The sequence below is a fragment of the Sus scrofa genome, chromosome 1 (genome assembly GCF_000003025.6).
Source record: "Sus scrofa isolate TJ Tabasco breed Duroc chromosome 1, Sscrofa11.1, whole genome shotgun sequence".
NCBI lineage: Eukaryota > Metazoa > Chordata > Mammalia > Artiodactyla > Suidae > Sus > Sus scrofa.
This window is the reverse complement of record NC_010443.5, coordinates 1,522,259-1,549,354: the sequence shown is the minus strand read 5'-3', so window position 1 is coordinate 1,549,354 and position 27,096 is coordinate 1,522,259. Positions and strand designations below refer to the sequence as shown.

General features: G+C 60.5%; 1 protein-coding gene across 3 annotated transcripts in view; it reads left to right on the top strand.

The window, feature by feature from the left end:
- KIF25 (kinesin family member 25) overlaps window positions 1-21,930 on the top strand; it is a 38,683-nt gene extending 16,753 nt beyond the window's left edge. The window contains exons 6-13 of one of the 3 annotated variants that reach the window (XM_021085734.1): window positions 7,882-7,949; window positions 12,524-12,598; window positions 14,027-14,164; window positions 17,834-18,007; window positions 19,082-19,233; window positions 20,749-20,943; window positions 21,269-21,424; window positions 21,686-21,930. In XM_021085734.1, the coding sequence (XP_020941393.1) occupies window positions 7,882-7,949; window positions 12,524-12,598; window positions 14,027-14,164; window positions 17,834-18,007; window positions 19,082-19,233; window positions 20,749-20,943; window positions 21,269-21,424; window positions 21,686-21,825 (1,098 nt within the window). In that variant the 3' untranslated portion in view covers window positions 21,826-21,930. The remainder of the gene's footprint in view (window positions 1-7,881; window positions 7,950-12,523; window positions 12,599-14,026; window positions 14,165-17,833; window positions 18,008-19,081; window positions 19,234-20,748; window positions 20,944-21,268; window positions 21,425-21,685) is intronic. The other 2 variants (XM_021085745.1, XM_021085754.1) reach the window with 2 other exon arrangements.

Here is a 27,096-nt window from a genome sequence, read left to right as displayed (position 1 = left end):
GCAGGTTCGATCCCTGGCCTCCCTCAGTGGGCTAAGGATCAGGTGTTGCTGCCAGCTGCAGCATAGGTCACAGATGTGGCTCGGATCTGGTGTTGCCGCGGCCGCAGCTCCGATTCGACCTGGGAACGTCCTTGTGCCACGGGTGCCGCCCTAAAAAGGAAAGGAAAATTCCCACCACTGATTCAGAGAGCGAACGTGAATAACTTCCTCCTTTATTCAGGCTTTCCTAGTGAGTGAAGATGGCTTCTGTTCCCCGCTTTCTGCCGGGCGTGAGCTCAGTGAGGCCGCAGGTGCGCTGTGCCCCGGGAACCGTAGACGGTGAAGAAGCCACTGCCCTGTCCCTACTTCTCCAGCCCCCAGATCAGTCAGCCCACGCAGGAGTGAGTCCCAAAACTTGGAGCAGATGAACCAAAAAATTCAACGTGAACCTGACAGTTTTAGATCAGAAACAGACCTACTTATCTGCAGTGGAGTCATGATTTTGCCTCCCCCCAAAAAGCCACGTCTTTCTTGTCTTTCCTGCAGAAAAGACCTAGAGGTGGCTGTGAAAACCCCGACTGTGGCCTCTAGACTCGGGGGCCGGGGATCCTCGAGTGGTCACAGGTCTCCTCGTCCCAGAGGCGCCCGAGACAGCGGTGCCGGACAGTTAGGGGACGGCCGGGACTGAGGGGTGGCATCAGGGAGCACAGAGTCCACTTAATGGATGCCCGCGGATGTTGGGTAGAATGATGGGGCCTGGGAAGTGACCGAAGCAGAGTGAAACCCACATGCAGGTAAAACCTTCTCTTCATGGCTGGTGTGGTTTTAAATCTCACGTCACCTTTGGAGAGAGGTGGAGCATCTGTCCATTATTCTAGAAAGTGATAAAGAGAGAATTAAATGTTATGGTGCGTTTCAGGGTAAGCGGATCCTTGACGAGGGAAGGTTTCTCTTTGTAGGAGATTCCGGTGAGTTCAGTCGATGACACAGTTAGGAAATCGCCCTCCGAGCCCCCAGGGGCTGCTGGCAACCACCATCCACAGGTCGGACCACCAAGGCCTGCGATCTCTGCCGCAGGGGGCCCCTGGGGACCCCCGAGGCTCCAGTTTCTCTGAAAGCGAGCCTCACGGTCAATAGGGACGGGACGCAGATGCCACAGGCGCCCAGGCACTGCATGAGCACCTGCTTCTAACGGCGTCTCGGCGCCCACCAGCTCCAAGGAGAGGCCACGTCCGCCAAGTCGGAATGTGGCGCCTCCGCAGGACGGGGGACCTGGCTGCGTTCACGGGTGAACGACGCCGGGAGACGGGAGTGAGGGGGAGGGCACCGCGGGAGGAGCACGCGCAGCCTGGGACCGCCCGGCGGGGCGCCTTTGAGCCTCGGAGGAGTCGCTGGGAAGACTTTGGAGACACAGCCAGGGCAAGGTCACACGCACTGGGGGGTTGTCACTTTACTTTTTTTTTTTTGTAATAATCCTTGTCGGTTAGATACACAGACTGAACTCTCTATATTTGTTTGTCTGATATTTAGTTTAAAATATGCCAGAGAATAGGGAGGTGGGCTGGGCGGGAAGAGCTATAAAACACGACAGGCTGAAAGTTAACCTGCTCGGGGAGCGGTCGTCGTGCCGCTTCCTCCCCTTCTGCGCGTGTCTGAAAGTCTCTGTAAATAGCGGTTTAAGGAGCTGCTGGGCTTGTGCCTCATCCGAGTTTTATGCGGATGAGCACAAAGCGAGTGGAGAGAGCACGTGAAATGCTAAACTTTTAGTTAATGCGGTTCATTTTCACTTCACTGAAATCCCAGGCCCGGAGGGTCCAGTGACCGCCGGGACGTGTTTTTACGTCGCTTCAGTTTCTCGCGGTCCCGTGGGCGTTCCACTAGGCCTGCGGTCTGAATCAGTCTTGTTATGGGGACGCGGCACAGACTTCAGCGGATCTTTTTTTTTTTATTATTGAAATATGGTTCGTGCGCAGGGCCGTGTTAGTTTCAGGTGCACAGCAAATTGGTTCAGTTCTACGTACACACACCTGCATTTTTCCAGGTTCTTTCCCTCATAGCTTATTGCACACTATTGGCTGCGGCGTTGCGTCACACACACACGTACAGCCGCTCTTTTTTCCCATGCAGGTTACTCCAGGGTATAGGGTATGAGGTCACTTAGCCATTTCATTTACCGCAGCGTGTCTCCGTCAATCCCGCCCCCTAGCCCGCCCTTCCCTCCCTCTCTCCCCTCCCCTCTCCCCTTTAGTAACCATCCCAGCAACCCTTTGCAAAGCTGTTTCAATTAATGGGTTGACGGCTGTACTTGTTATAAGGAAGCCACGGAAACTGTTACAGCTGAGGGTAAAATTCCTTGGACAGAGTCTCTTTACGTGAGCACGCGAAAGGACCCCTTGTTTTGGCGCGGCTTCCTGTGGCCCGGTGCCACGCGGCCTTCAGCGGGCGCTGCTGAGCAGAGCAGAGGAGACGGTGAGGCCCTCTTCGCTGGAGTCCGAGCTCCAACGAGTCCCCGAACCCTCTGCCCCCCGCCCTCCCGCCCCCGTGGGTGAGGCTGCTGCGTGTCTGTGGCTAAGTTCCTGCCGTTTCTCCCTGCCCAGCTCTGAGGCATCCTGGTGGACGTGACAGGGAGAGAAACGCGCCCATGGTGGGGCCACCTCGTTCTCTGTCACCTGCCGTCCTTCTCCTCCTGACGTTGTCGAGAGCGGGGCCGGCTGCTGCCCCTCTGAAGCCAGCACAGGCGAGGTGGGAGGGAAGGGAGCTTGGCTTTACTTCAGAGGCCAGCAGCGGGGTGGGGTGGCTCCTGTCCAAGGGCCAACTCCTCCCCCAGCAGCCCCCCAGAGTCAGCACCGGCGCAGGCTGCTGGGACGGTCCTCTTGAAACGGGTCATGGGTGGTCTGGCCAGCGTCCCCTCCACGGTTTTAAGGACAGAATCGGCTCCCGGGTTGCTGGTTCCCAGCTCCTTGAGGCCTGTTCTTGGACTCGTGGCAGCCGATGTCCTGGCTACGGTCTGGTCACCATGTAGTTAACGTCGGCGTCACAGGACCGCTCGCAGGCCCTGGCCCGGCGTGTGCTCCGCAGGCCTTGGGAGGAGCCAAAGCGCCTGACTTCGCTTAGTGGTGAAACTCTGACTGTTTAACCCTGCTGACTGTTTTCCTTTGCTCCTGTCTTCCTACTTTTCTGATTGAATGTGTTCTTTGTTAAAGTTTCTCTGCCAAAGGCCGGCGGAGCACAAGGCGGGAAAGACCACAGGGTCCTGCTCGGTTTCAGGCCCTCCCCGTCCCTCTGCCAAATTCCCGCCGAGTCTCCAAACTCAGGAGTCTGAGGGTTTTTGGAAATATTTTACCCATCAAGATAAGATAAAATTTCTTTTGACGGGGGCGTTTGGTTTATGTTTAGAAAATCAGCAGAATCCGAGCTGTTTGTAACATCACAGACCTGTTGGCTAAAGGGCTTCATATCCTGAAATCTGCTGAAAACGCAAGCGGTCTGTTTTGTGACACTGTGACTCTTGGCTTTCACGTTATGTTTTTGTTTCCGAAAGTCTGAAGAGAGCGCCGGTTGGTGTTGCGTGTGTCAGCAGCACTTCGTTTCAACTGGCAACCGAATTCCACGTTTAATCGCTTTGGATCAACCTGTAAGCAGACTCCGTCTCAGCGGGAGGTCCGGCTCCCGCCCTCATCCTTGGGGAATGTCAGCAGGGGGCTCCGTTTGGGGGGTTTGTTTAATTTACATCGGCTTGTTTGATAATCACACAGACTCCTGGCTTAGCTGAGCCATCTTTGGCTCATTTGGTTTCAAACATCAACTTCCAGAAGGCATTCTCCGTGTCCCTCCACGTGGGCTGCCTCTGGGCCTTCGCACATGCCCTTCCCTGGTCCAGATGCTCTTCCGCCCCCACCCCAGGCTCACCCACCCCCCTCCATGCTCAGCAGACCATCCGGCCTTAGGAGGGCCCTGCCTGGGCCCAGTCCGAGGACCACTCTCAGGCCGTCTCGCTGCATCTAAACTTTTCCTCCTGGTTCTTAGGGCATCTCGTGTAATTCTCTGCCACTCATGTGTTAAACCTGTCTGCATGGCCAGGTGTGAGGCTGGTCCGGGTGGGTTCTCGTCCCTCTGTTCCCCTGGCCTGGCACTGACCCTGTGAGCCAGTGACGAGGTGACACGCACACTTCAGTTGTCTCGTTCCCGGGCAGAGGACGCTCAGGGACAGAGACTCTCGTGGCCAATCACGCACTTGAGCCGGGTTCCCTGGGAGTGAAAACACCTCACAGCCAGCAGCGTGCAGCGCAATGTCTCGCGAAAAGCTGGTGAAGAAGTGACCCACCGCAAACCGGTGACAGACCCATGCCGTGCTGTTCCCGGCCGGGGACATGGGGAAAGGGCGCTGGTTCTCAGGAGGTGCAGGCGACCCACCGTGGGCCGGGCCGGCCCCCGTGACCTGGGGTCCCTGGCTGGGTGGCACGCCTTCGCCTGGGCGGGAGCTGGGCCCCAGCTCTCCGAGAGCTGGATCAGTGAAAGGTCACCTGCCCAGACTCTTCACCCTCCCCTTGTCCCAGGTGTCCCCTCCCTACAGTGCGGGCTCTTCTTCTCAGGGCGGAGTCCCCGCCGGGCCCCTGGGCGGAGGGTCAGGGACGAGCTGGGTGGAGGCAGCCTGACTCAGCCCCCGACTCAGCTCGCTTCATTCTTATTCATTCTTGTGGCTGTGGCTGTGGTGTAGGCGGCAGCCGCAGCTCCGATTCGACCCTTAGCCTGGGAACCTCCATAGGCCGCGGGAGCGGCCAGTTAAAGTTGTAAAAACCCTGCGGCGCAGAGAGGGTTAAGGATCCTTTCTTTTCTTCCTGGAGGCTGTTAGAGAGACGCTTTCCCCACGCGCTGGTCCCCAGCAAGGGCAGGACCAGGGCTCCCTCCTTTCCCGACTGGCACCGGCCTCCAGACAGAGAGGTGGCTCCCGGCTCCCCGCAGAGCCGACCCGGGGTCTCGTCAAGCAGCACTGTGGCCTGATGCTCTCTGACGGCCTTGACCGCAGCAACATCCCGGCCGACGTTGGCCTTGGCCGTCTCCGGCCCACGGTGGCCACCTCGGGTCCGGTCTGGCCGAGCTACTCGAGGTCCGGGGAGGCCCCTGTCTCTGGTGCGTCCTCCTGATGTCAGGTCCATGGGACTCCTCCCCGCTCCCTCGGGGTCTGCAGGTCGCAGGGAAACTGCTCACCGCTTTTAGAGCAAATAGCATGCGTCTTGGTTTTACTGTCTGGTGGCTTCGCTTTTTTAATGTGGAATTAAGGTGATGCAAAATCTCTGCCTGCCTATTTGTTTTACTAGTGTCTTCTCTGGGTCCAGCGGTGACCCAGCTATAGTCACTCCCCAGAGGCCACTGCTGAGTTTTAGTTGCATTTTGGGGGACGGAGTGTTTAGACTCACCCTGACTTTGCTAAGGCTTGTCCGTCGCTGCAGGGCCTACTCAGGGCTCCCGGCAGAGGGGCTGGGGGCTGACTCTCCCACTGCAGGTGGGTCAGCAGGTGGCCGAGGACCACTGGTCTCGGTGAGGGAGGTTTCGGAGGCTCAGGAAATGCTCAGCCCGGAGGAGGCTCGGCGGGGGAGGCCCTGTGGAGACCAGAGGCCCAGCCTTCCTTCTGAATGTGGTTCATTTACTTCCTGTTGGCCTCAGAGTTCTTCCTGTAAAGTGTGGGATTTGGATTAAAATTTACTTTTAGCTGGAAACCTTGATGACCGAGTTGACGGCCAAGAACCGCGGGCCCCACGTGCCCTGCGAGCCTCCTGGGGAGTGGGCTCCAAATAAGGAACCAGGTGGCAAAGCAGCCCAGTGTCAGGGCAGTGACCTTGGGTGACTCCTGGCTCTGAGCCAGGCCCGCTGCCCCTGCCGTTCCTCCTGAGCCTCCTACTTCCACGAGCAGGGGCTGGAAGCAAGGCTAGGGCCAACCCGGTGTCTGGACCCAGCGCCGGGCACAGCCCGGGTGCCTCCTTTAGGGAAGTGTGGCCGCGGCAAGAGCTTGAAGGTTTGGATGAGGGGGCTTTTGCTTTAAAAGGCTCTTGTTTGTGAGGAGACGGGCTGTGTGGGGTGGCGGTGGGGGAGGGGACACAGCTGCGTTTGGGAAATGTTGGCACCTTCTCAGGTGCTCAGAGCCCCGCGGTCCCCCCGGGCGGGCGCTCTCAGCGGCCGTGGGGTCTTTGGGACCCAGCCTGGTTTTTGTGGCTTTTTATGCTGTTCACACAATAACCCTGGAGCATGTGGGTGAGACACGTAAAGGCCAGCATTTTTCGCTTGTTTTTCTTCGTGGTTAAAACTCGGGCACTTGAAGGCATTGAGTAAATCCCTTGGCGGGGGGGGGGTGTCCAGGGCTATCCATCCTGGGGCACGAGATGACATTTTGGCCTCGTGTTGAAGGGACAGCCCCTGGAGGCAACAGAAAAGTGAAAGTGCCCCCTCGGGGGTGGGGGGTGCGGGCCGGGCTGGGGGTGGGATTCCGGGGCTGGGAGCCGGGCTGGGGCTCTGCCCTCCCCCGTGTCTGAGCCCGAGTCCTGCTGCACACATCAGAATGTTCATCGTTTACTGGGCTGGCGGGCAAGAGTTTCTTGTCCGCAAAACCTAAATAGGCCTCTTTTTGGACATGTGTTTATTTTGCAGATGTGTATATAATTCAGTGAGCAGGCACCACCCTAGACTCTGTAACTGCTACTGTAGAAAAGTCAGGAGTTCCCACTGTGGTTCCGTGGTAATGAACCCCACTAGTATCCATGAGGACACGGGTTCGATCCCTGGCCTCACTAAGTGGGTTAAGGAGCTGGCGTAGGTCTCAGACAGGGCCCTGATCCCACGTTGCTGTGGCTGTGGTGTAGACCAGCAGCCCCAATTTGACCCTTAGCCTGGGAATCTCCATATACCTTGGGTGCGACCCTAAAAAAGACCCTCCCAAACAAAACTTATTCTGAATCTAAACTGTCAGGAATTTAAAAGGAGAAAGTTCCTGTTGTGGCTCGTGGGTTAAAAATCCGACTAGTATCCATGAGGATTCAGGTTCAATCCCTGGCCTTGATCAGTGGGTTAAGGATCCGGTGTTGCTGTGAGCTGTTGTGTAGGTCAAAGACACAGCTTGGATCCCGCATTGCTGTGGCTGTGGTATAGACTAGCAGCAGCAGGTCTGAGTCAGCCCCTGCCTGGGAACTTCCATGTACTGTAGGCATGGCCCTAAAAAGGAAAAAAAAAAAAGAAAGAAAGAAAGAAAAGTCAGGTGTTTATAAGTTCTGTATCACAGCGGTTGTGGGTTTTTTAAATTCTGTCTATACCCGTGGTTTTTCTTTTTTCCTTTCATGGTTTGCATTTGAGAATTGGAACCGGTTCAGAAGATTTGCTTTTCCTCTGCTTGAATGAAAGCGAGGGTGCCTTTCTTGTTGAAAGTTGCCTTTGCTTTTCTCCTGAAGAAAGCAGTTTAGCAAGATCAAAAGCTGACATGTTGGAAACAGACCTTCACTTCTGCCGGGGGGGCGGGTATTATAACTGAGTTATGCTCAGGTCCGGCGTGATTTCTGCACATCCTAACTGACGTGTGACGCCTCGCTTGAAATGCCGCCGCCCAGGCCGCCCTGGTCTCCGTGTGTTTCTCGATGGCGCTGCCCTGCTGCTCTCGGGGGTGGGGGGTGGGGGGGCGAACTTTCCCTCAAAGGGCCAGGGGGGTGAATGTGACGGTCCTGGGGGCCGTATGGTATCTGTCTCCGTTACTCATGCTGCGGAGTGAAAAGCCGCCACAGACAATCTGGGGCCAGGGTGGGGCTGTGTCTCAGCAGAACTTGTTTACAAAACCCAGAGGCGGAGCTGTGCCAACCTCTGCTCGATGGTTGTCATGAAGCCCTGGCCAGGAATGACCACTCTCTCCCTCTTTGCTGCTAGGAGACCGTCCTGGTGGACTGCAGCCGGTCTGGTCACCCTCGGATTAATAAGACGTACACCTTTGAAAGGTAAGCTTCTTCGGGATGACGGGGCAGCCACGTCACGCAGAGGTCAGCTCTGCCTCGCGGTTCGATGGCGAAAAGGTACAGCTTGCCCCGTTGGTCTAAGTGCGAAGGAAAGGCCCTTAGTTCCGTGGACGGAGCACTGTCTTTCCGCAAGTGTTGCTGGACGGCTGGCCGTCCACAGGCCACAGAGAAACGCGTCTTCACCCACGCAGCACACGCCTGTGGAAAGGTTGCCTGAGATGGAAACTAGGCCCAGGTAGGACGCCTAAAACTGAAGCCTTTGGAAGACAACGTAGGAGGGAGGCTTTGTGGCCTTGGGTTAAGGGAGGAATTCTTAGAAACGCCACCTAAAGCACGATCCTTCAAAGAACTGAAATTCAAACCTTCTGTCTGTGACGCTGTTGGAAGGATGAGAGACAAGCCGAGCACGGGAGACAGTATCCGGAAATCGCAGCGTCCGTGAGGCCCACCTCCAGGATGTACGGAGGAGCCTCGAAAACAAGGAACAGACAACCGGGAGCGAGCGGAAAGACGTCGGAGGACGTGACCTCAAGGAACAAGCCCGGCCGTGGTCGCTGGGGAAATGCCGCCGGAGCGGCCCCCGCGGCCCGTGCACCATGCTGACCTGTGACCCGGGGCCCCCAGGCCTTTCCCCAAGACGGTTCCCCAGAGGACTGCAGGAGGTGTTTACGGCCGCTTCCCTCATAGCTGACAAAAACGGGGGACGATCTGACTGTCCTGCTGCTGCTGGGAGGTGAAGCCTGGGGGTCCTGCGGGGAGCTCAGCCCGCAGCCGTGCTGACGGCCGCCCCAGCCAAGGAAGCTGGGGCCAGAGGCTCGTTGCCTTCCTTCCTCCGAGGACATTCCCGAAGAGACCAGACTCTGGCGGCTGCGAGGGGTGGGGTGGGGGGTTAGAGAGCCCCTCTCCCTGCGGGCGGCATCGGCATCGCTGTGCGTCTGTCGCCGGTGTGGAGCTGGGCACCTGGGAGCAGACGGCCCCGTAAACACGCAGGTCTTAAAACACGCCCAATTTCCCCAGAGGCTTAATGAGTCCTCTCATCAGCTCTGATGTGTGCGTCCTGATTCCACCGGATAAACCGTCAAACCATTTTGAAAAAGAATGCTGGGGAGTTCCCTGGCGGCGCAGTGCTTTAAGGGTCGGCATCATCACTGTGGTGGCTCGAGCTGCTGCCATGGCGCGGGTTTGATCTGTGGCCCAGGATCTTTCAGGTGTCGCCTGTGCAGCCAACAAAAAGAAAGAAGAGAGAGAGTAGCTTTTTACATTGTAAATCCACTGTCCTTTAATTTAACAAAGGAATGCTGGGGGGACCGTATTGTCAGTCAGGGCAGATTTCAGAGGGTCGTTTCCTAGTAAGACGGCGTCAGGACTAAGAGAATCGCGGCCCTGAAGGCAACCGCTTCAGAATAAAGGAGCAAAGGCTGAGAGAACCGGGGAGAAGGAGCCAGCGCGTCCTTGCAGCTGCTGGGAAGGCCTCTCTCAGGGAGGGACAGATGGCGTGGAGACGCGAGGAGAGGGCTCTCAGCCTGGGTCTGACCTGGCAAAGCACGAGGCAGGCATCTGCGCGGCTCCCCCCGCGTGGCGACGGCCCTGGCTGACGCCGGCCTCTCCACGTCTGCTCTGTGTCTCGACCCCGAAACGCGGGCCTGACCCCAGCTGCTGCTCCCGAGCTGTTTATTTTGTGCAATAAACAAAGCAGAGCCAAGTGGGGAGAGACCTTACTAAACAGAAGGGGGGGCCCCCCAAGGGGGCAGGGCTGTCCCTCGAGTGGCCACAGCCACCGCCAGCCCTGCAGGCCCTGGGGGGGCCGGGTTTCCTCATGGGGGGCGGAGTCGGAGCTTGCAGGGGCCGTGGTGAGTTCTCAGCCACTGTGCCTACGGCTTCTCAGTTTGGGGTTCCTCCACCTCACCTGGGACCCCAAGTCCCGTGTCATGTGGGACCCCTATCCCACAGCCCAGGCCCACAGCAGACTTCATGCGGTCCCCAGCCCACCAGGATCTGTGCGACCTCTGCCCAGCCATCCAGGGTCCGTCTCCTTGTGCAGACGGCGCTGTCCCAGCCTGCGGGCCCTGTGACAGGTCACTGCCTGGCACCCTGGTGTCTGCAGTGTTCGTGCGAGCTGGCTGTCCCTCTGGGGTCCCTCTTCACTCCCCACCCAGAGTCCCTTCCTTCCTGTCCTTCGAGCCTGTGACTTGAGGGCACTTAGGTGGCGGGGGGCGGGGGGGGGGTCACATCGTCTCGACTCACCTGGAGCAAGGCAGGTAAGTCCACTTGGAGTCCCAGGCACTCTAGGTTTATGCAAATGAAGTTGCTTGACCTTCAGGGGGCTCCTAGGGAGGCGGCAGGTGCAGAGCAGAGGCTCGGGCAGCGGGGAAGCTGGGTCTTTGCAAGTTTCGTCCGTCACCACCCGGCTTGCGGCCCTCGGCTCAAACAGGAGCACCCCCAACGCACAGCGTCCCACATCCAGGGGTTTAGACTGCGCCGTCGGGGTCGGGCTGAGCCCAGAGAGAAAGGGAGTCACTGTCCAAGTGGGTAAGAAGGCAGAGTTCACCACTTTTTTAGGGCCACACCTGCAGCACATGCAGGTTCCCAGGCGAGGGGTCTAATCAGAGCTGTAGCCGCCGGCCTACACACAGCTACAGCCACGCCAGATCCTTAGCCCACTGAGCGAGGCCAGGGATCGAACCTGCGTCCTCATGGATGCTAGTCAGATTTTTTTCCACTGAACCACGATGGGAACTCCGAAAAGGCAGAGTTTAAACTTGACCCTCTGCTGGGGGATCCCTGGAGTCCCAGCATCAGGATCGCTCACTTTATAGGCAGTGAGGTGTGTGGGTCTTAGGAAATCATGACATGGCTTATTTTTTAACAGCTTTTTACGGAGGCAGAAAATGTCAAAACCTTTTATTTCACTTCTGCAGGGGAAGCTCTGAAGCTTCAGCACTTCACTCCTCCCCCCTTTTATTTTTTTATTTTTTTGTCTTTTTAGGGCCACACCCTCGGCACATGGAGGTTCCCAGGTAGGGGTTGACTCAGAGCTGCAGCTGCCAGCCTACGACACAGTCACGGCAATGCTGGATTTGAGCCATATCTGCGACCTACACCCCAGCTCACGGCAACACTGGATCCTTAACCCACTGAGCAAGGCCAGGGATCGAACCTGCGTGCTCATGGATCCTCGTCGGATTCGTCCCCACTGAGCGACAACGGACGCTCCCTCCTTTGAAAGAAGGTGTGTGAACGGCAGGTCACACCTCACCCAGGAACCAGGAGGGCACCCAGGGTCAGAAAGACGTTGTCTCCTAAGGGAAATGAAGTGTGGTTTTTCAAAAAGGCAAACGAAAAGTAGCAGGAATTGACCCAAAGTGCAGTGGGAAAGCGAATAAGGCACTTTTGTTGTTGCCGGTATAATTTCATGCATCAGAAGCCCAAGGCCTCTGGCCGGCTCTGCTGCGTGTGTTTCCGCCGTGACGCGTCTGCTGACCTCTCCGCAGTGATCGCTACGTGGGCAAACTCAAGTTCAAGCGGTAACCAAGCTGCCTGTTATGCGCAAGGCGCCCTGTTAGGAGGTGTGGTCGAGGCTGGACAGTCCCCACGGTCAAGCCGGTGCCAGAGGCCCACACGGGGCGGGGGGCAGGACCGAGACCGGGGCGGGGGGCAGAGACGGGACACTGGCCTCTGGGCCTCCACAGTCAGTGGACCAGGGGCGCACCGGCGAGAGGAGAGGGGGTGCTTCTGGAAGGGGCGCCGATGGTCAAAGGAGGACGAGGACTCCCACCCACACCCTTCCGAGTGGCCGGCGCCTGACCGTCGAGGGTCTGGCCTCTGCCTGCATCCTGGGCCTGCTTCTCCTCCACTTGCGTAGCTCACCGGCTGGCCTCCGCCTCCCCGCCGTTCCCGGTGGGCCGTTATCAGCTCGGGTGGCCGCCAGCCCACGGGGAAACGTGTCGTCTCGACGCGGCTTCCCTGCCGAGTGAACCACAGTCTCTGGGCCTTGCTTCCTACTTCGGGTTATTTGCACACGTTTGTAACCCCCCAGCCGCACCGGCTCCCGCTTTCACAGCCGGCGTCCCAGGCCTGTTGTGTGTGTTGACGTTTGGCTCCACCAGCCTGGGGCCGAGGAAAGCGATAGTTATAAGATCTTCCCCATAAAAACTAAGTATTAGGTATCACATATCGCCTGAGTGTGATTTTCTCGTCATTGCTGTGGCACCAGCCCCTTCGGTGGGGCTACGTTAGCCACAGGATGCTTAGGCCGTATCTCTGCCTTCTTTTCGTCTGGCTTGCTTGCTTTTTCTTTCTGCTTGGCAAGCATTTATAACTTTGCTTCTGCTCATTCCATTTTTATAACAGAGGAAACAATTTTTCACTCTTCATTAACCTCCGTTAGCTTGAAAGTCACACAGTTAATCTCTAATTGTTTTAAAACTACGCATCTTGACTGTGCTGGGTTCAGATGAGACGTGCCTACGGGTATTATTTTTCTCAGGTCTCCGTATTTGGGTACGTGTGTGGCTCTTTCCCTTTTCCTAATGCATCATTTTCGCTTTGCCTCTCAGAGTTTACGGTCCAGCAGAGGCTCAGACTGTGGTGTTTGAAGATGTCTGTCCGCTTCTGACATCCTTCTTAGACGGGTGAGCTGAAACATTTTTGAGGCTGACTATCCCGGGCACCTGTAAACGTATGTAGATTTCTTTCGTCTCAGCGGGTCCGCGTCGGGGTCTGAGCATCTTGCGTGCGGGCAGAGCAGGCCCCAGGCCCTGCACCGGCCGAATGCCGTTAATGCAGCAGGTCTCCAGCTGCTAGGAGAGGCGCAGATGCGCCTGGGGAATGACTGCCACACGGGCGCAGAGGCAGAGGCCTCGGGGCCAGATGCTATTTTCGTTACATCACGTGCGGGCTTAAGACAGAGACGGCAGCGCCTTCTCTCTGGCCATCTGTGTACACACGTCAGGCTTTTCTAAAGTCTGTCGAGAACCGTGATGCTGGTGCAGAGCTTTGGCCCTGCTGGAAACTGCTGGTTTCCGAGGCGGGGCTCACAGCCCAGACAAAGGGCCTTGTTCAGCCACGAAGTGCGCGGCTCTGTTGACTCAGCCGAGACCCAGTGTGCTGAGACTTTCCACTTTGAAGTATTTGGAAGTATCTTGGTTTGGCGGCGAGGTTGACATCGAACCTCCGGAAGAGGCCACGCTTGTGTTTGCCCAGTAGAGGCTCCTGCGAGCCAGCCGGGCGTGGGCTCCGTAATCACAGGGCTGGTTCTAACCACGGCGCCCGGCTGGCCTCTGACACCACGGACGCGGCAAAGGCACTGCCCCCAGGTCAGGGCAGTGGGGGCCCGTGCCAAGGCACAGCCACCCGCCTCCCTCGGCCACCAGGACGTTTCTGCTTCAGCTCTTCCTCTGGGATGCTGGGATGTTTACATCCACCCAAGAAAATGTCTTCCACGGAAAGCGATAGGAGAGTCTCTCTGTTCTTACGCAGTAGGCATCTTTTAAGTAAGCAGATTCCAGAAATACAAGTGGCATTGCGGTTAACATCCGCTCTGCCAGAGTTGCCTTTTCCATGACAAATAGGAAACAGATGGTGTGTGTTTAGTCCGGGGCTGCTGCTCTTCTCCCTTCATGCCTTTAAGAGCCCACTTTTCTCTGCAGGAAAGACACCCCCCTCCAGAAACGCAGGTGCATCTCTCAGGGTCAGAGGTCACAGATGTGGCATGCTTGCGGCCTGTTATAACCATCTCGGGGCATTTCAATTCTGGAAGAAAAAATTCAGGACGGCGGCTGAGAGGCCTCGATTGCCTCTTGCCCTCGCCTGTGGTCCCTCGACTTTCTGGGCCGAAGGAGCCGTTCAGGTGCCCTGGACAGTGGGGCTCTGGGATCTCGAGGGCTCTTGGTTTTGTTTGCTTTTTGGCCGAGCCCAAGGGAGGCGGAAGTTCCTGGACCAGGGATCGAACCCAAGCCACAGCTGTGATGAAGCCAGATATGCTTCTCAGACTCCGTCGTGGGGCTGGGCCCACTGTGCGTCTGTCTGTCTGTCTGTCTGAAGTCTGGCTTGGGTTTTAGGTACCACGTCTGCATCATGGCCTACGGACAGACAGGCAGCGGGAAGAGCTTCACCATGCTGGGGCCACACGCCCAGGACGCTCCTGCCTCCCGCGATGAGCTGGGCATCCTTCCCAGGGCCGCCCATGAGCTCTTCAGGTACCTGGGGCGGCGAGGGGAGCAGAGATGCAGGCGGAGGGCGGGCCGTGCCGGGAGGTACTCTTACCAAGATGTGCCCGAACCACAAATGCCAGAAACCCGCGTGACACGTTTCTGTCAAGGTCCCATCACTAGACACGCCTTCTCCACCGGCTTCCTGTCAAGGGAGGCTGAGGAGGGGTTTCTGCTCCCCTGAAGCGAGGGGCCAGCGCGACAAGATCTGGGCTCATCCATCTCCCGCTGGAAAGAGTGACGCACCCGGCCTCTTCCTGGGGTGACAGTGAACTGACACGTCACAGGCTCTCCTGTCCCATTAACTCGGCCCCAGAAGTCACAGAGGCATGTCCTCTGCTGTTGCCACGATTTTGCCAATGCAGCGACTCCTACAGAAAACAGCGAGCCTTGCCCCCAGCCGCCCGGGCCGCGGGGAGCCTGCACGAGGCGACCGCCTGTCCTCCCGCTGGTCACGGTCCCCCCGCCCCTGGACTGCGGTCTGTGAGTCCCACCTTCATGTCCGCCCACCCATCCTGGGGCTGCACGCTCAGCCCACGGGTGCTCCTTGGATGTCCCGGGACCCGGCCGCCCGGGTGGGAAGGTCCCCCCTCGGCAGGTGCTCCCGAGGCCCGGAATTCGCGTTTGTCTCGGGGCCGCCTTGCATTGTCCTCGTGTCTTAAGATCAGGGCCAGTGACACAGGACCTCCCACAAAAGCCTGATATTTTGGCGCCTCGTCACGGCGATATTTAATGAGTAGTGCACATAAAACGTGGATGTGTCCACTTCCGTCTCCGACCCCTGAAAACCCTGCGGAACCGTCTCCCAGCTCGGGCAGGTCTGGTTCCCCAGCTGCCCCCCGGGAGGCTTGGAGTCACACCATTTCCTGGGAGAGCAAACCGCCGGCGTCCCGAGCTCGGGCTGCAGTAATGACCGGCTCTGAGCCTCCGTCTCCGCGTCCTGCGCAGGGACGGGGCAGGCACAGGCCTCACCGACGGCTGTGCCCCAGCCTTCATCAGCTGCTTCCTGAGCGCCCAGGGTGAGCTGGGCACCTACTGAGACGCCCCATCAGGACGGAGGCCGGATCCACAGGCACTGGGTGACAGTCGGTCAGAGCAGGCGGGTGATGCTCACCGCAGGGGTGCGTCTCTGGTTCTGGCGCTTCCCCGCGGGGACAGCGAGTGGAGGCCAGGGCCCAGGGCAGCACCGCGGCTGCCGAAGCTGAGAGGCAGCGGATCCGCTGGGGCGACCCTCGGACGTCAGACCCTGGAAATGAACACACGGCTTCACCAGAGGGGGAGTCGCACGGACATGCGCTTATGTCACCTTGTTTCGAAAATGCGTTTTGCATGTTTTGAGCCTTGGGCGTGAACGTCCAACTTAAGACGCCACGAGGGTTCCGTAGAGGCCGGCGTCTCCGGGTGTTCACATCCCCTTTGACTCTGCTTTTCCTGTTAAGGGGCCACGCGCGGCCCACCTCCCCAGCCTCAGCGTCCTCGTTGGGAAAGTGCGGATTAATCGTCCCACCACCGAACGTTCTGCTTCTCTGCTTTCTAGTCACAAGCGGACAGGATCCAGAAAGGCACCCGTGCAGCCCCGGCCACGGTTACCGCCTGAATCTGCCACACAAACCGTCGTAACCTCAGCATCAGACGCAGGGGGGGTGTACACGAAAATTCCGCCCTAAAAAAGTTGCTCTCGGATTGCTGAGGGGCCAGAGGAAGTTATTCCCCCGCCACCTCCAATAAGGTCCCCCCGCCCCGGGCTGGTCTCAGCCCGCTTCCTTCTGACCCTGGCGGTTGCGCTGCCTCCCTCTGGGCTGCTCTGGGCCTCGTGCTTATTGGCAGCGTTTACAAGGCTTCTCTTTCTTTATTTTTAGGATCGCACCTGCAGCATATGGAAGTTCCGGGGCTGGGGTTGAATTGCAGTTGCAGCTGCCGGCCTACGCCACAGCCACAGCAACACCAGTTCCGAGCCGCATCTGTGACCTACACCGCAGCTCACGGCAACGCTGGATCCTTAAGCCACTGAGTGAGGCCAGGAATGGGACCTGCATGCTCATGGATCCCAGTCGGCTGAGCCACAGCGGGAACTCCTATAAGACGCTTCTACCCGCGAGGCGCTGCTGCCGGCTGGGGGAACACAAAAAGCGCGTGTGATGTGTGCCGGCTCTCAAGCTGTCTAGAAACCCACAGGGGATGGGATCCCGGAGGCCACGTGCAGGAGGAGATGAACAGGGGGCACTGGGCGGGGAGGGACCCCGCGTGCGCCGCCTCCCGGAGCCTGTGCGTGTTTTACGGAGAAGGTCTCCCTCCGGGCTGGGATCCTGGGCCCACGACCCGCTTTGTTTCTCCCACGCGAAGCTGAGGACGGACGGGTTTTCCACGCCCATGGCAGGATCTAGCCCAGCGCAGACGCGCGCATGTGGCCCAAGGGAACCGGCGCCCTCAACGAATCGAGCGCTTGACGTCGTGGGAGACCAACCCTCAGTCCCTCGAACGAGCTCCCGGGGTGTACGGACCACAGACCGAGTTGGGGTTTGGCCTGTTCAGGGGCGGAGCCGGAGCCGGGGGCCGTGTGCTTCTCCCCGTCACTGCGGCGGCGCTGACGCGGCCCAGCTCGGCAGCCTCGGCTCTCCCCTCCCAGCCGCGCTTCTCAGCGCGTTCTCCGCACACCCCAGGGCTCAGGCTGATCCGCCTCTGAGCTCTGTGCGGCAACTGTCTTCACCAGTGGCTTTAGCTCGTGTTTGTTTCAGGCGGATCTTTAAACGTGCTCCGCAGTTGATCCCCGGAGGGCAGGAATCGCTCCTCGCCCACAGCTCTTCGGTGGGTCCCGCGAAACACCCAGCCCGGCCACAGCCGAGAAGCACCAGCCCTGTCCCCTGCGGCAAGAACGTGCACCCGGACGCCTGGAGTGTCTTTGTGGACGAGGCCAGCACGGGGGTCAGAGTCGGGCTGCTCTCCTGCACAGGCTCAGAGACGCAGGGGTCTCGGGAGGGGACGGGCCCTGTGGGAGGCTTTCTGTCAAAGGGAGGAGGGCAGGGATGGGGGCCTGAGGTCAGAGGTCACGGCTCCCCGGGGAGGGGCTCTGGGCCTCTGCTCTCAGGGTTCAGCGTCTGTATTTTCAATCGGATCTGGACGCTGCGCACACACTTGGAAGAAAACAGGGCGCCGTTGTTTTCCTAAGAGCCTGGTGGGCTCGGAAGGGGCTGCGGCCAGGGCTTGGTCGGCAGGCGCAGTGTGCGTGGAGCCGACTCCACGCCATAGACTCCATCTGCCTGGAACAGAACAGATCTGAAGACAAACAAGCCGGCGGCTGGAACAGCCCCGCGGGTGCGCCGCCTGGGGCCTCCGTGCGGGCCTTACACTCGGGCGCAGGGACCGCGGCGTCAAGGCCGTGAGCCCTTCAGGCTTCCTTGCCCAGCGCGTTTAGACTCCGAGGGCAGACCTCGGTGGTTGAGACGGAGCTCAGGTGACACCGCTGTGTGCCCGGGACAGCTACGGCCGCCGCGATTTAGGGACGATGGGCCTTCCTCCCACGGGCGCTGCCGCCTGAGGCTCAGCTGGCGAGGGGCCTGCCCTTCCCGGGAAGCCGTTCTCCCCCCACCTCCTCCGCGGGGTTGTCGCGGCTCCTCTGACGGACGGTCTGCTGCGTGTCTCTCCCGGACCCTCCTTCAGGCTTATTTCAGAAGATCCGTCGAGGAGCCCCGGGGTCCAGGTCTCCGTAGTGGAAGTTTACAACAACGGCATCTTCGACCTGCTGGCCAGCGACGGCTGCGGCGTGACCTCCGGGGTGAAGCGTCGGGTGCTGACGACCCACGAGGGCCAGGAGGTCTCGGGGCTGACCCACGAGTGAGTAACCCCACTGCCGGCCTCTGGGGACGGTGGCACCTTCGGGGCAGGGGGAGGGGCGTCCGGTGGCCCCAGCCATGTGGCCTAAACCTGCCCTGTCCTCGAGAGATGGCCCATGTGCCTCGCTGCTTCGTGTGTGTGTGTGTGTATATGTGTGTGTGTGTGTGCGACACATTTCAGTTTGCGTTGGAAAGGATCTTGCAGCAATCAGAGTGGAAACAATTAGCGAGTCCTTTGAAGTAGCTTCACTAAGTTGACGGGGCGGGGTCATCGCCGTAGCTCAGCTGGGAGACCGGTGGAGAGAAGTCCCAGTGGCCGCCCCCCCCGTCCCTCGGCCACGCACAGGCGCCCTGAGTTGCACTTTGCCGAATGCGCCGAGGATCGTCCCGCGAAAGTCGCCGCCCCTCAGACCTGCTCCCCGGAGCTCTGGGTTCCTGAACCCACGCTCGGGAATGAGGTTTGCGCCCGGCGGGGACCGCCGAGCTGAGCACACAGCATCAGGGTCACCCACTTGTCCCGGGGTCTCAAGGGCCCGCCAGCTAGTTCCAGCGTCTGAATTCGCCCAAAGGAAGTCACGCATTTCACCCTGATAAATTGACACACGACAACGCCAATTGTCAGTTTTTGACTAAGAGACGATGTGATCAAAATAGTATCTCCTGCAGATCAAAAGTTCTGACGAGCTGTCATAACTCATTGATTAAACTAGGAAAGTAAAGGAAGTTTTTATTTCATAAATCTGATGAAATTTGATTTACTAGACAAAGTATTTTAAAATCGTGGGATTCTTGAGGGAACCAGGATTGAAGGAAAGCTTGATGTTGAAAAGGCTGGAATCTCCATGTGGTCTCCAAACAGCCGGTCATTTCAGGGCAAAGCAATTAGAGACACATAAGTCAATCAGGCCTCATAAAAGCGGGTTTGGCTTACTCTGCGTAACATTGTGTGAGATGTGCTGCTTTCTCGAGCTGGGGGGCTTAGCTGATGTGAGAGCTTTCTGGGAGGAGGGAGTTAGGGCTCGACTTGAAGGTGGGGGTCCCTTGGGGACCCTCTGTGACCCGTGTCCCCTGCCAGGTCCGTCCACAGTGCCGAGGAGTTCATGACCCTGGTGGGTGCCGGCCTGCAGCTCAGGGCGAGGCAGGCCACCGCCGTGCACAGCGACTCGTCCAGGTCTCACCTGGTGGTGACCTTGACCCTGACCAGAGCCGCCTCCTCCCACAGCACCGGTGAGTGGCACCTGCGCCCTGCCCGGGGCCCATGATAGAAAGAAATCCACGTGAGACCAGCGCCCACACGCCACAGGCCCTGAGGCGCCAGGCAGAACCAAGGGAGGAATTGCAAGCATGTGGAGGGTCCGGGTCCCAAACCCGAGGGGGAGAAAGGGAGCCAGGGGGTGGGGGGAGGCGGGCGCGTCCTTAAGTAGGATGCAGGGGGAGGAAGACCGTCTACTTATTCCTACCTCCGACTCACCGACGACCCCGTGATTGTGACCTGGCTTGGGAAAGTTGGTGACACAGTGTGTGACATGATGCCCGCCCATTATGGAAGAAAATGGTGCCTGGGTTGCCAGGGTCTGCAGGGCTTCGTGGGTCGGAAAGGCTGGGGCAGCGGTCACCTGCATGGGGCCGCCTGGGGGCTTGGGGAGGCAGACAGCACCCCTGCGATGGGAGCCCCGGCTGGGGCCGGGCCAGGAGGTGCATTTCCGCACACGAGCGGGCGCAGCTGGGGAAGCGCGCGTCCAGGGCCACAGCCTCCAGCTCAGTAACGAGGAGGAAGGAGCCCGGACTCCAAAGGGACACCTCACTCGGCCTCAGGCCGCCTCCGCACAAGGCCCCTTGAAACCCGTGGCCTCCAAGCTGGCCCAGGGGAGGGCGCCGGGGGGGCAGTGCCCTGACCGTCCGCAACCAGCCTCGCCCCTGGAGGCAGGCAGCGGCCGGCAGGGCTGCTCGGGGCCCTGGCCCTTCGCGCCCGGAGGCAGATCCACAGACAAGAAGGCCGGACGCTCCTGGGCTGTGGGCTCCACAGTCGTGTTTACCTTCTTTAAAATTTACATACGTGTGTTTTCTCCGTCTTCTATGGTGGGTGTGCACGCTTTGGGGTTTTAAATCATTTAACAAAAGTCCGTTGAGGACTAAGCGGTGGACCTGATACGAACATCGACATGGAGATTTTTGTGGAATATCATCAAACAAAACTGTAGAATTTATTTCTGGAAGGGCTAATAGACGGGGTTTCCGTTAATGTCGTTACCAAATCCTAAAAAATCTCTGCAGTTTTCTTGGGACTAATTAGGCGTCCGTTCTACTTTCTTCTTTTTTTGTCTTTTTGCCTTTTCTAGGGACGCTCCCGCGGCATATGGAGCTTCCCAGGCTAGAGGTCTAATCGGATCTGTAGCCACGGGCCTACACCAGAGCCACAGCAACTCGGGATCCGAGCTGCGTCTGCGACCTACCCTACAGCTCACGGCAACGCCGGATCGTTAACCCACTGAGCAAGGGCAGGGACCGAACCCGCAACCTCATGGTTCCTAGTTGGATTCATTAACCACTGAGCCACGATGGGAACTCCCCGTTCCACTTTCAACAGTGAAAAATGTCCCCTCCTGCGTGTTCCTTTGTATTTTACCTGGAGCAGCCCCCGTTCAGTCAGTGTGGGGAGTGGTGAGCCAGCGGGGGGCAGAGGGTGGGTGAGAGGCCAGGGTGCTGGGGGACCGTCTCTTGTCACTTGTCATTCTGCTGCAGCAGACACCAGGTCAAATCAGCCACTGCCCCAGGGACTCCAGCGCCTGGATCCCCAGCAGCCCACCCTGGGGAGAAGCCCGAGTGTGCCCCGCCGAGCCTCGTTCGTGTCCCCGAGTCCCCAAGCCCTCAGGCGGGCGTCGGAGCAGGTGCACGCCAAGCTGCAGCTCGTGGACCTGGCGGGCAGCGAGTGTGCTGGTGAGAGTGGCATGTCTTCCCCTGGGGTGACCTGGGGACGGGGCCGGATGGGATCCTAGCCCCTCGTAGTTGATCTCTAGCTCCCGTCCCGTCGTCCTGGTCCGCTGTCTCAGCACTGCCCCCCTCCCCTGCCAATCCCATCTGCTGCAAGGAGGGGAGCCCGGTTCCCCAAAGCGACCCACTGGGGCCTCCTAGGTGCTCATAAGGGGATGTGGAGGTGACACAGGGTCTCCTCCATGGAGCCCTCCAGGCTCGCCCCCGCCGAGAGCCTCCCGCTTGCTTTTCTGGTTCATCTCGTGGCCAAGAATGTATCACGCCTCCCCAGGTGTGTCTGGAGCGACGGGTCTGGCCCTAAGGGAGACTTCGTCCATCAACCGGAGCCTGGCGGCCCTGGCGGACGTGCTGGGTGCCCTGTCGGAGGGCAGAGGCCACGTGCCCTACCGGAACAGCAGGCTCACCCACCTGCTCCAGGACGCGCTGGGTATGCGGCCCTTGGCTTCGCTCCCGGAACCCGCAGCTCCCGGTCACCTCCCTGGCGGGCAGCCCCTGGGAACCTGTGGGCCAAGGAAGAGGCGGGCCCCACGGTGGGGAGTGGACCTGGGGGAGGCTGAGGCAGAGCCGCCCCCATGCGGGGAGTGGAGGGGGGAGATGGCGGGTGTGGCCGACCTGGGCCCCTGGGCTTTCGGGGATGCCATTTCTCACTGGGAGTCTCTCCACCTGCGCGTGTGGCTTCTTTGTCAAGGAGGCGACGCGAAGTTACAGGTGATTGTGTGCGTGTCCCCCGGCCAGAAGCACGTGGCTGAGACGCTGCAGAGCCTGGGGTTTGGGGCCCGAGCGAGACAAGTGGAGCGAGGCCGTCCGGCCCCCAGGAAACGCAGGTGAAGGCCAGGTGGACGTGGCAGGGGCCTTTTCTCCCTAAAGTGCACTTCCTGGTAGGGCTGTGCCATGCGTGTGCCCGCAAATAAACACCTTTAGTTTGGACCTTGTGAGTCTGGAGAGACTGTCAAGGAGCCGGAGGCTGGGGGGTGGGGAGGGTGGTGGGGGAGGCTGGGGGGTGGGGGAGGCTGGGGGGTGGGGAGGCTGGGGGGGCGGGGAGGCCTGTCCGAGCAGCCTGGAGGGGGACTGGGGGCCCATGGTGGAGGAGGGTTCTCGGGGCAGCACAGGAGCTGCTGTCTGCAGACAGGAGCCCGCTCTGCATACCTCGCATTCAGCCCAAGGTCTGAGCAGAGGTTCCGGAACCAGGTGGACTTGGGGTCTCGGGGCGGCTCCTTTAGCCCCTAAAGCCCATCCCCTCAGCTGTAAATGGGGGCTGTCATGGTGCCAGGGCACACACCCCACAAGGAGCAGTGACTGTGTGTCCTTACTCCCCGCACGAGGACTCTGGGGGACCCTGGGGACCCCGGACCCTCAGCCCTGGGGGTCTATGGACAGGATTCGGGGACTGGGGGACCTGGAGGGGAGCCAGGCAGCTTTGCTTCCCCTGGCGTCTGACCTCTGCGGAGGGGGCGACACCCCGTGCGGTTGTTACTCTGAGGAGGGGAGGAAGGGCCAGCTCACAGTGTCAGGGTAGTGACACCTCCGGTGGCCTCTGAGAGGTGCCCCAGGGCCACCAGGCTGCAGAGGTCTGTCCACAGGGTGCACTGTCCATGCCGCTCGCCCCACAGCGTCCCGTTGCTCCGGGGATGGTCCCGTGCCCACCAGAGAGCACAGTCCTGGGGAGAGCTGTGGGCAGAGCCCCGCGGTGGTGAGTGTGTGTCCTGGGGCCAGCGTGGCCCCCTCTGCCCCCGTGGGGATGGAGCAGGTCCCCTGAGAGAGGCCTGATCATCTGTCTCGCAGCAGGTGGAACCCGGTCACTGAGGCCCCAGGACCAGGGCCGAGGGAGGGCACACGGGTGGGAGGCAGCGCCCCGCCCCCCCCCTCCCGGGCCAGAGGCGTCTCAGGGTCTGCTGGGAGATTAACATGCTGGTTCAGCCCCAAGTGGACTCTTTCAACACTGAGAAATGAGGGGTTAATACCCAAAATAAAGCAAAAAGCTGAGGCTTCTGGCAGAGACTTTCTGTGCTGCTCGGAGCATGGGGTCACAGTGGCCCTTCGTGCCCCAGACACAGCCACGCCTCCAGGTGGGGTGGCTCCAGGGGGGAGGGGTGCCCCCAGGGACAAAGGTACAGTGGGAGACAGGATGTCCAAGCCCAAAGGAGGGGTGGCGGCTGCGGATGGGGGGGGCGTGGGCTCAGTGTCCCCACCTCCCAGCTGCCAGGACGCCGCTCTGGGGACCCCGGGGACCAGCCCTGGGGTGGGAGGTGCTGTGAGGGGGGGGGGTCTCAGACTCACAGCACTGGGTTTGCGTCTGCGATTGCTCTGGCTGGACCTGGGCCCCAGAGGGGGTTTCAGAGCTGCTGTGGCCCATGGGCCTAGAGCACAGAGGGCTTCAGCGCTCCTGACGCCTGAGTGGGGAGGCTGGGTGTGCCTGGCGGGGCCCCGACGGCAGCTGCCCCCGTGAGGCAGGCGGGGCGGGCTGTGGGGACAGGGAGGTGGCCAGGTCCAGGGCCCCGTGACTAACTCCCCTCCTGCTTCTCCCTCCTTCTCTAGGCTCCGCGTTCCACCCAGCTTGTGGCCGGTGAGGCCCTAAGGCTGGACACACTTGAGGCAACGAGCAAACACTGGGACAATGGGGCTGGGGTCCCTGGGCGGGAGAAGGGGCTTCCGCAAACGGTGGGCTGAGGCCGAGCGGCAGGGACAAGCGTGCACGCGTGGTTTTTAATATAGACAAAGAGGGGACGGAAAATTCAAACATAAGGGCTGAATGAGTGTGTGTGTTGCGGGGGACGTGGCAGCTAGAAGCCGAAGAGCCCAGGAGTGTTTTGTATCCACACTTCAAACGTCGTGAGCAGCGTAGCTGGGGATGCAATTGTCTAAAATGGGGAAAGCGCAGCAATGTGACCAATAAATGGGTTTTGGCATCTCTGGATTCCCAGGACCTTCGCGTTCCTGCGGGGGAGGGGGGGCGTTAAAACAGCAGGAGTGAGGCTGTGGGACTTTGCAGGAAGCACGTGGGGCTCTGGGCTCCGCACACACAGTCCCCCTGGGAGGGTCGGACAGGTGCCAGCAGGGCTGCAGCTGTGAGATGTTTGTGCAAATGGACTGTTGCGTCCACTGCAGGATCCGAGGCCCCTCGCCCCTCCCTGAGACGACCTGAGACCCCACAGGCTCTGAGAGCAACTCCGCCTCCCCGCTCCTGCCGCCCTGGGCGCAGAAGCAGGTGGATCAAGCCCAGGGAGCTCACGTCTCACAATGGTGCCTTACCTGTTTGCAAGGTGCAGAGTTCCCTCAGGGGGACAAAGCCTTTAGGGCAGGATTGCAGGCTGAGGACAAAGCCTTAACAGGGCGGACGGCAGTGAGCCAGCCTGTCCTCAGGAGATGCGCTGACAGCAGCGGGGGCAGGTGAGGATGACGCCACAGGCCCTGCATTTACTTTGGAAGAAGAGGCGGCTGGGGGACACGGGTGCCTGGAGAGGCGAGAACAGGTCACACCCCCGAGGGCTGGAGGCCAGAGGGGCCTGCTCCCTGCCCAGGGTGCCCACGCTGCACGAGGCGGACCGAGCCCCCGGGGACAGCGTGTGCGGCCACCAGTGCTCTAGGAGGAAGAGGAGGCACTGACCTCAGCACCGCCCCGATGCTGTGACCCCCTTCTTCCTCCCCCACTTCCTCCGCCCTCCCCTCGGCCCCATGACCTCCCGTGGGTGAGAACGAGGCCCAGAGGACACTGCCTGCTGCCCTGGGAGCCCCCTTAGGACTGTCCCTTGAGATGGTCGCTCTGAGGAGGGGGCCACCCACAGGCCCAGGACGGAGGCATGTGGCTGCGCTGTCAGCATGTTGCTGGGGCCCCGGGGCCCAGCCCTCAGGGAGGCCGAGGCTCAGCCTCAGGTCTGGGGTTCTGTGGCCTCCGACTCTGCGCTGCTGTCTGGCCTCACGGTGGGGCGCGGTGGGGGCGTGGTGGTGGGGGGCAGATGCCACGCGCCGTGGGACTCTAGAGGCCTGTGGGTCCCGGGACCTTGCCCTGCTCGCTGGCAGGGCTGGGGGCCGGGCAGGAGGAAGAGGGAGTCGGGACCCGGCTCTCAGCACCCAGAGCACCTGCAGGGCCGTGGCCTCCACGCACGCACTCGGCCACCGTGGAAGCCATGGTGCACAGGGGCAGGGGGCTGTTACCAGAAATGCAGCCAAGATCCGCCTTGAAAACTCCAAACCCGGATGGGTTGCATGTGTGCCCAGAGTCTGCCCCACCTGTGCTCCCACGTCAGTGTGGTGACAGCAGGGGCCGTGGACACACCGGGACGGGCGCTCGGACTGGAGCGCTCAGTGGACCAGGTGCCCAAGCCCTGCCCTGGGGGAGGGGTGCGGGGGTCTGGTCCACAGACGGCTGGGGAGGAGCGGCCGTCGGCAGGGCCAGGCAGGTCACTGCTTCAGGTACTTGTCCCCCCTGGACCTCCCGGGCCTGCCCCCCCCACCCCAGGCCAAGCCCTGCACTGCTCGAACCTTTGCGCTACAGCCCGCAGGCCCACGAGGCTCCCGGGTGGCCGTGGCCTTTCCGGTGGCTGAATTCTACTCATGATTAATGTGTCTACACTGGCTCGTGGAGGAAAGCTGGGTTTGCTGTCATGGGAGCCCCACACCCCAGGGGATGAAGCGGAGAGCAGAGGGGCCCTGGGACACATTCTGGTCTGTGACCAGGGGCCTAGAGCAGAGTCCCTCGGGGCCTGGGGCCTGAATCTTCCATAAATAGGCAGTGGTGGGGACCCTCCTGCAGGAAAAATAAGGTCACGCCTTTCATTCTAAAGCAGGTGTGCCGAGGAACACCAAGAACCATCACGTCGCAGCTTAAAAAGCTTTAAAAAGCTGGCAAACAGTCCAAAGAGCCAGGGAGTCCACGAGGCACTCGGATCCACTCCTCTGACCGCCCTTCCCAGCTGCGGCCTCGGCTGCAGTGCCGGCTGGGAAGCACTTGGCTCTCCCCCGGCTCCGGGACCGGGTTAAGGCCCCGCTCCCCCGGCTCAGCAGGGCCACGGCAGTGCCTGGGAGCCTCGTGAGCTGCGGGCCTTCCTTCCCCACGGCCTGTGCCAGCTTGGTTTCCCCGCCAGGACCCACATGCTTGGGGCACCGGGGGCAAGGTCCTCATGAGATGCGGCCTCTGGCCGCAGGGCTCCTCCTGGAGGTCACTGCTGCCCCGTCCAGCTGGATGTGACTGTGAAGCTCATGGGTGGGGCCCGAAGCCACCCTGCATGGGCCCTGGTCAGTGTCCCCACTGGTGCGGTAACGGGGAAAGTCTCTCCAGGGCCTCGGGGACCCCAGCTGCCGGGCGCACGCCGGTCCTCCCCAAACCCGCCCAGCTCCTTGGAGTCTCAGACCCCACGTGGCTGATCCTGGGCTGCCAGGCCCTCCTGGAGGAAGGACGCCCCAGGCCTGAACCATTTCCTGAGAGGTGTCCTGGGCTGGGTGTCCCCGGGCCACAGGGCATGGGAGACCTCAGAGCAGAGCTGGCCGGCCGACAGCACCTGTGACTGAGAGCGCCAGGGCCCCCAAACAAAGCTGCCCCCAGGGCCAGCGGTGATGTCGAGCAGCCAGCAGGCAACAGCCTTGAGCGGCAGAGGGCCTCCTGCCCGAGTCCCCCGGGCAGACGCAGGCTCTCGGTCCCAGGAAGACCTGGTGGCTGGCCCGGGCATACTCATGGATTGGCTTGACCCCAGGCTGCTGTTGCCTTCCCAGCCGGCCTGGGGCACTGGTGCTCACGTCCCTCTGGCCTGAAGCTTCTGGAGCCATCTGCCCACATTTGGGGTCCAGGGGAATGTGGGTGGGCTTCCCTCTCAGCTCTGACAGGTGGAGGGAGATGTGGGGGCACCCCCCAGCCCTGGGGCCCACACCCCGGGCAAAGGTGCGTCTGTCCACTGAGCAGCCCGACTGCCCTCCTCACAGGCCCCCGTCCCTGCTGCTCAGGCCTGCCCGCTGCCTCCCCATCCTGCTCGGACCGGAGCCCCAGGCCATCTGCGCAAAAGGAAAGGTGGTTTTTCTGATGCTCCAGAGAAGCCTCCTCTGCTTCCCTGGGCGGGAGGGCTGGAGGGGCGGCCGCTGGGTGGGGGCCTGGAGACCACAGGCAGGTCC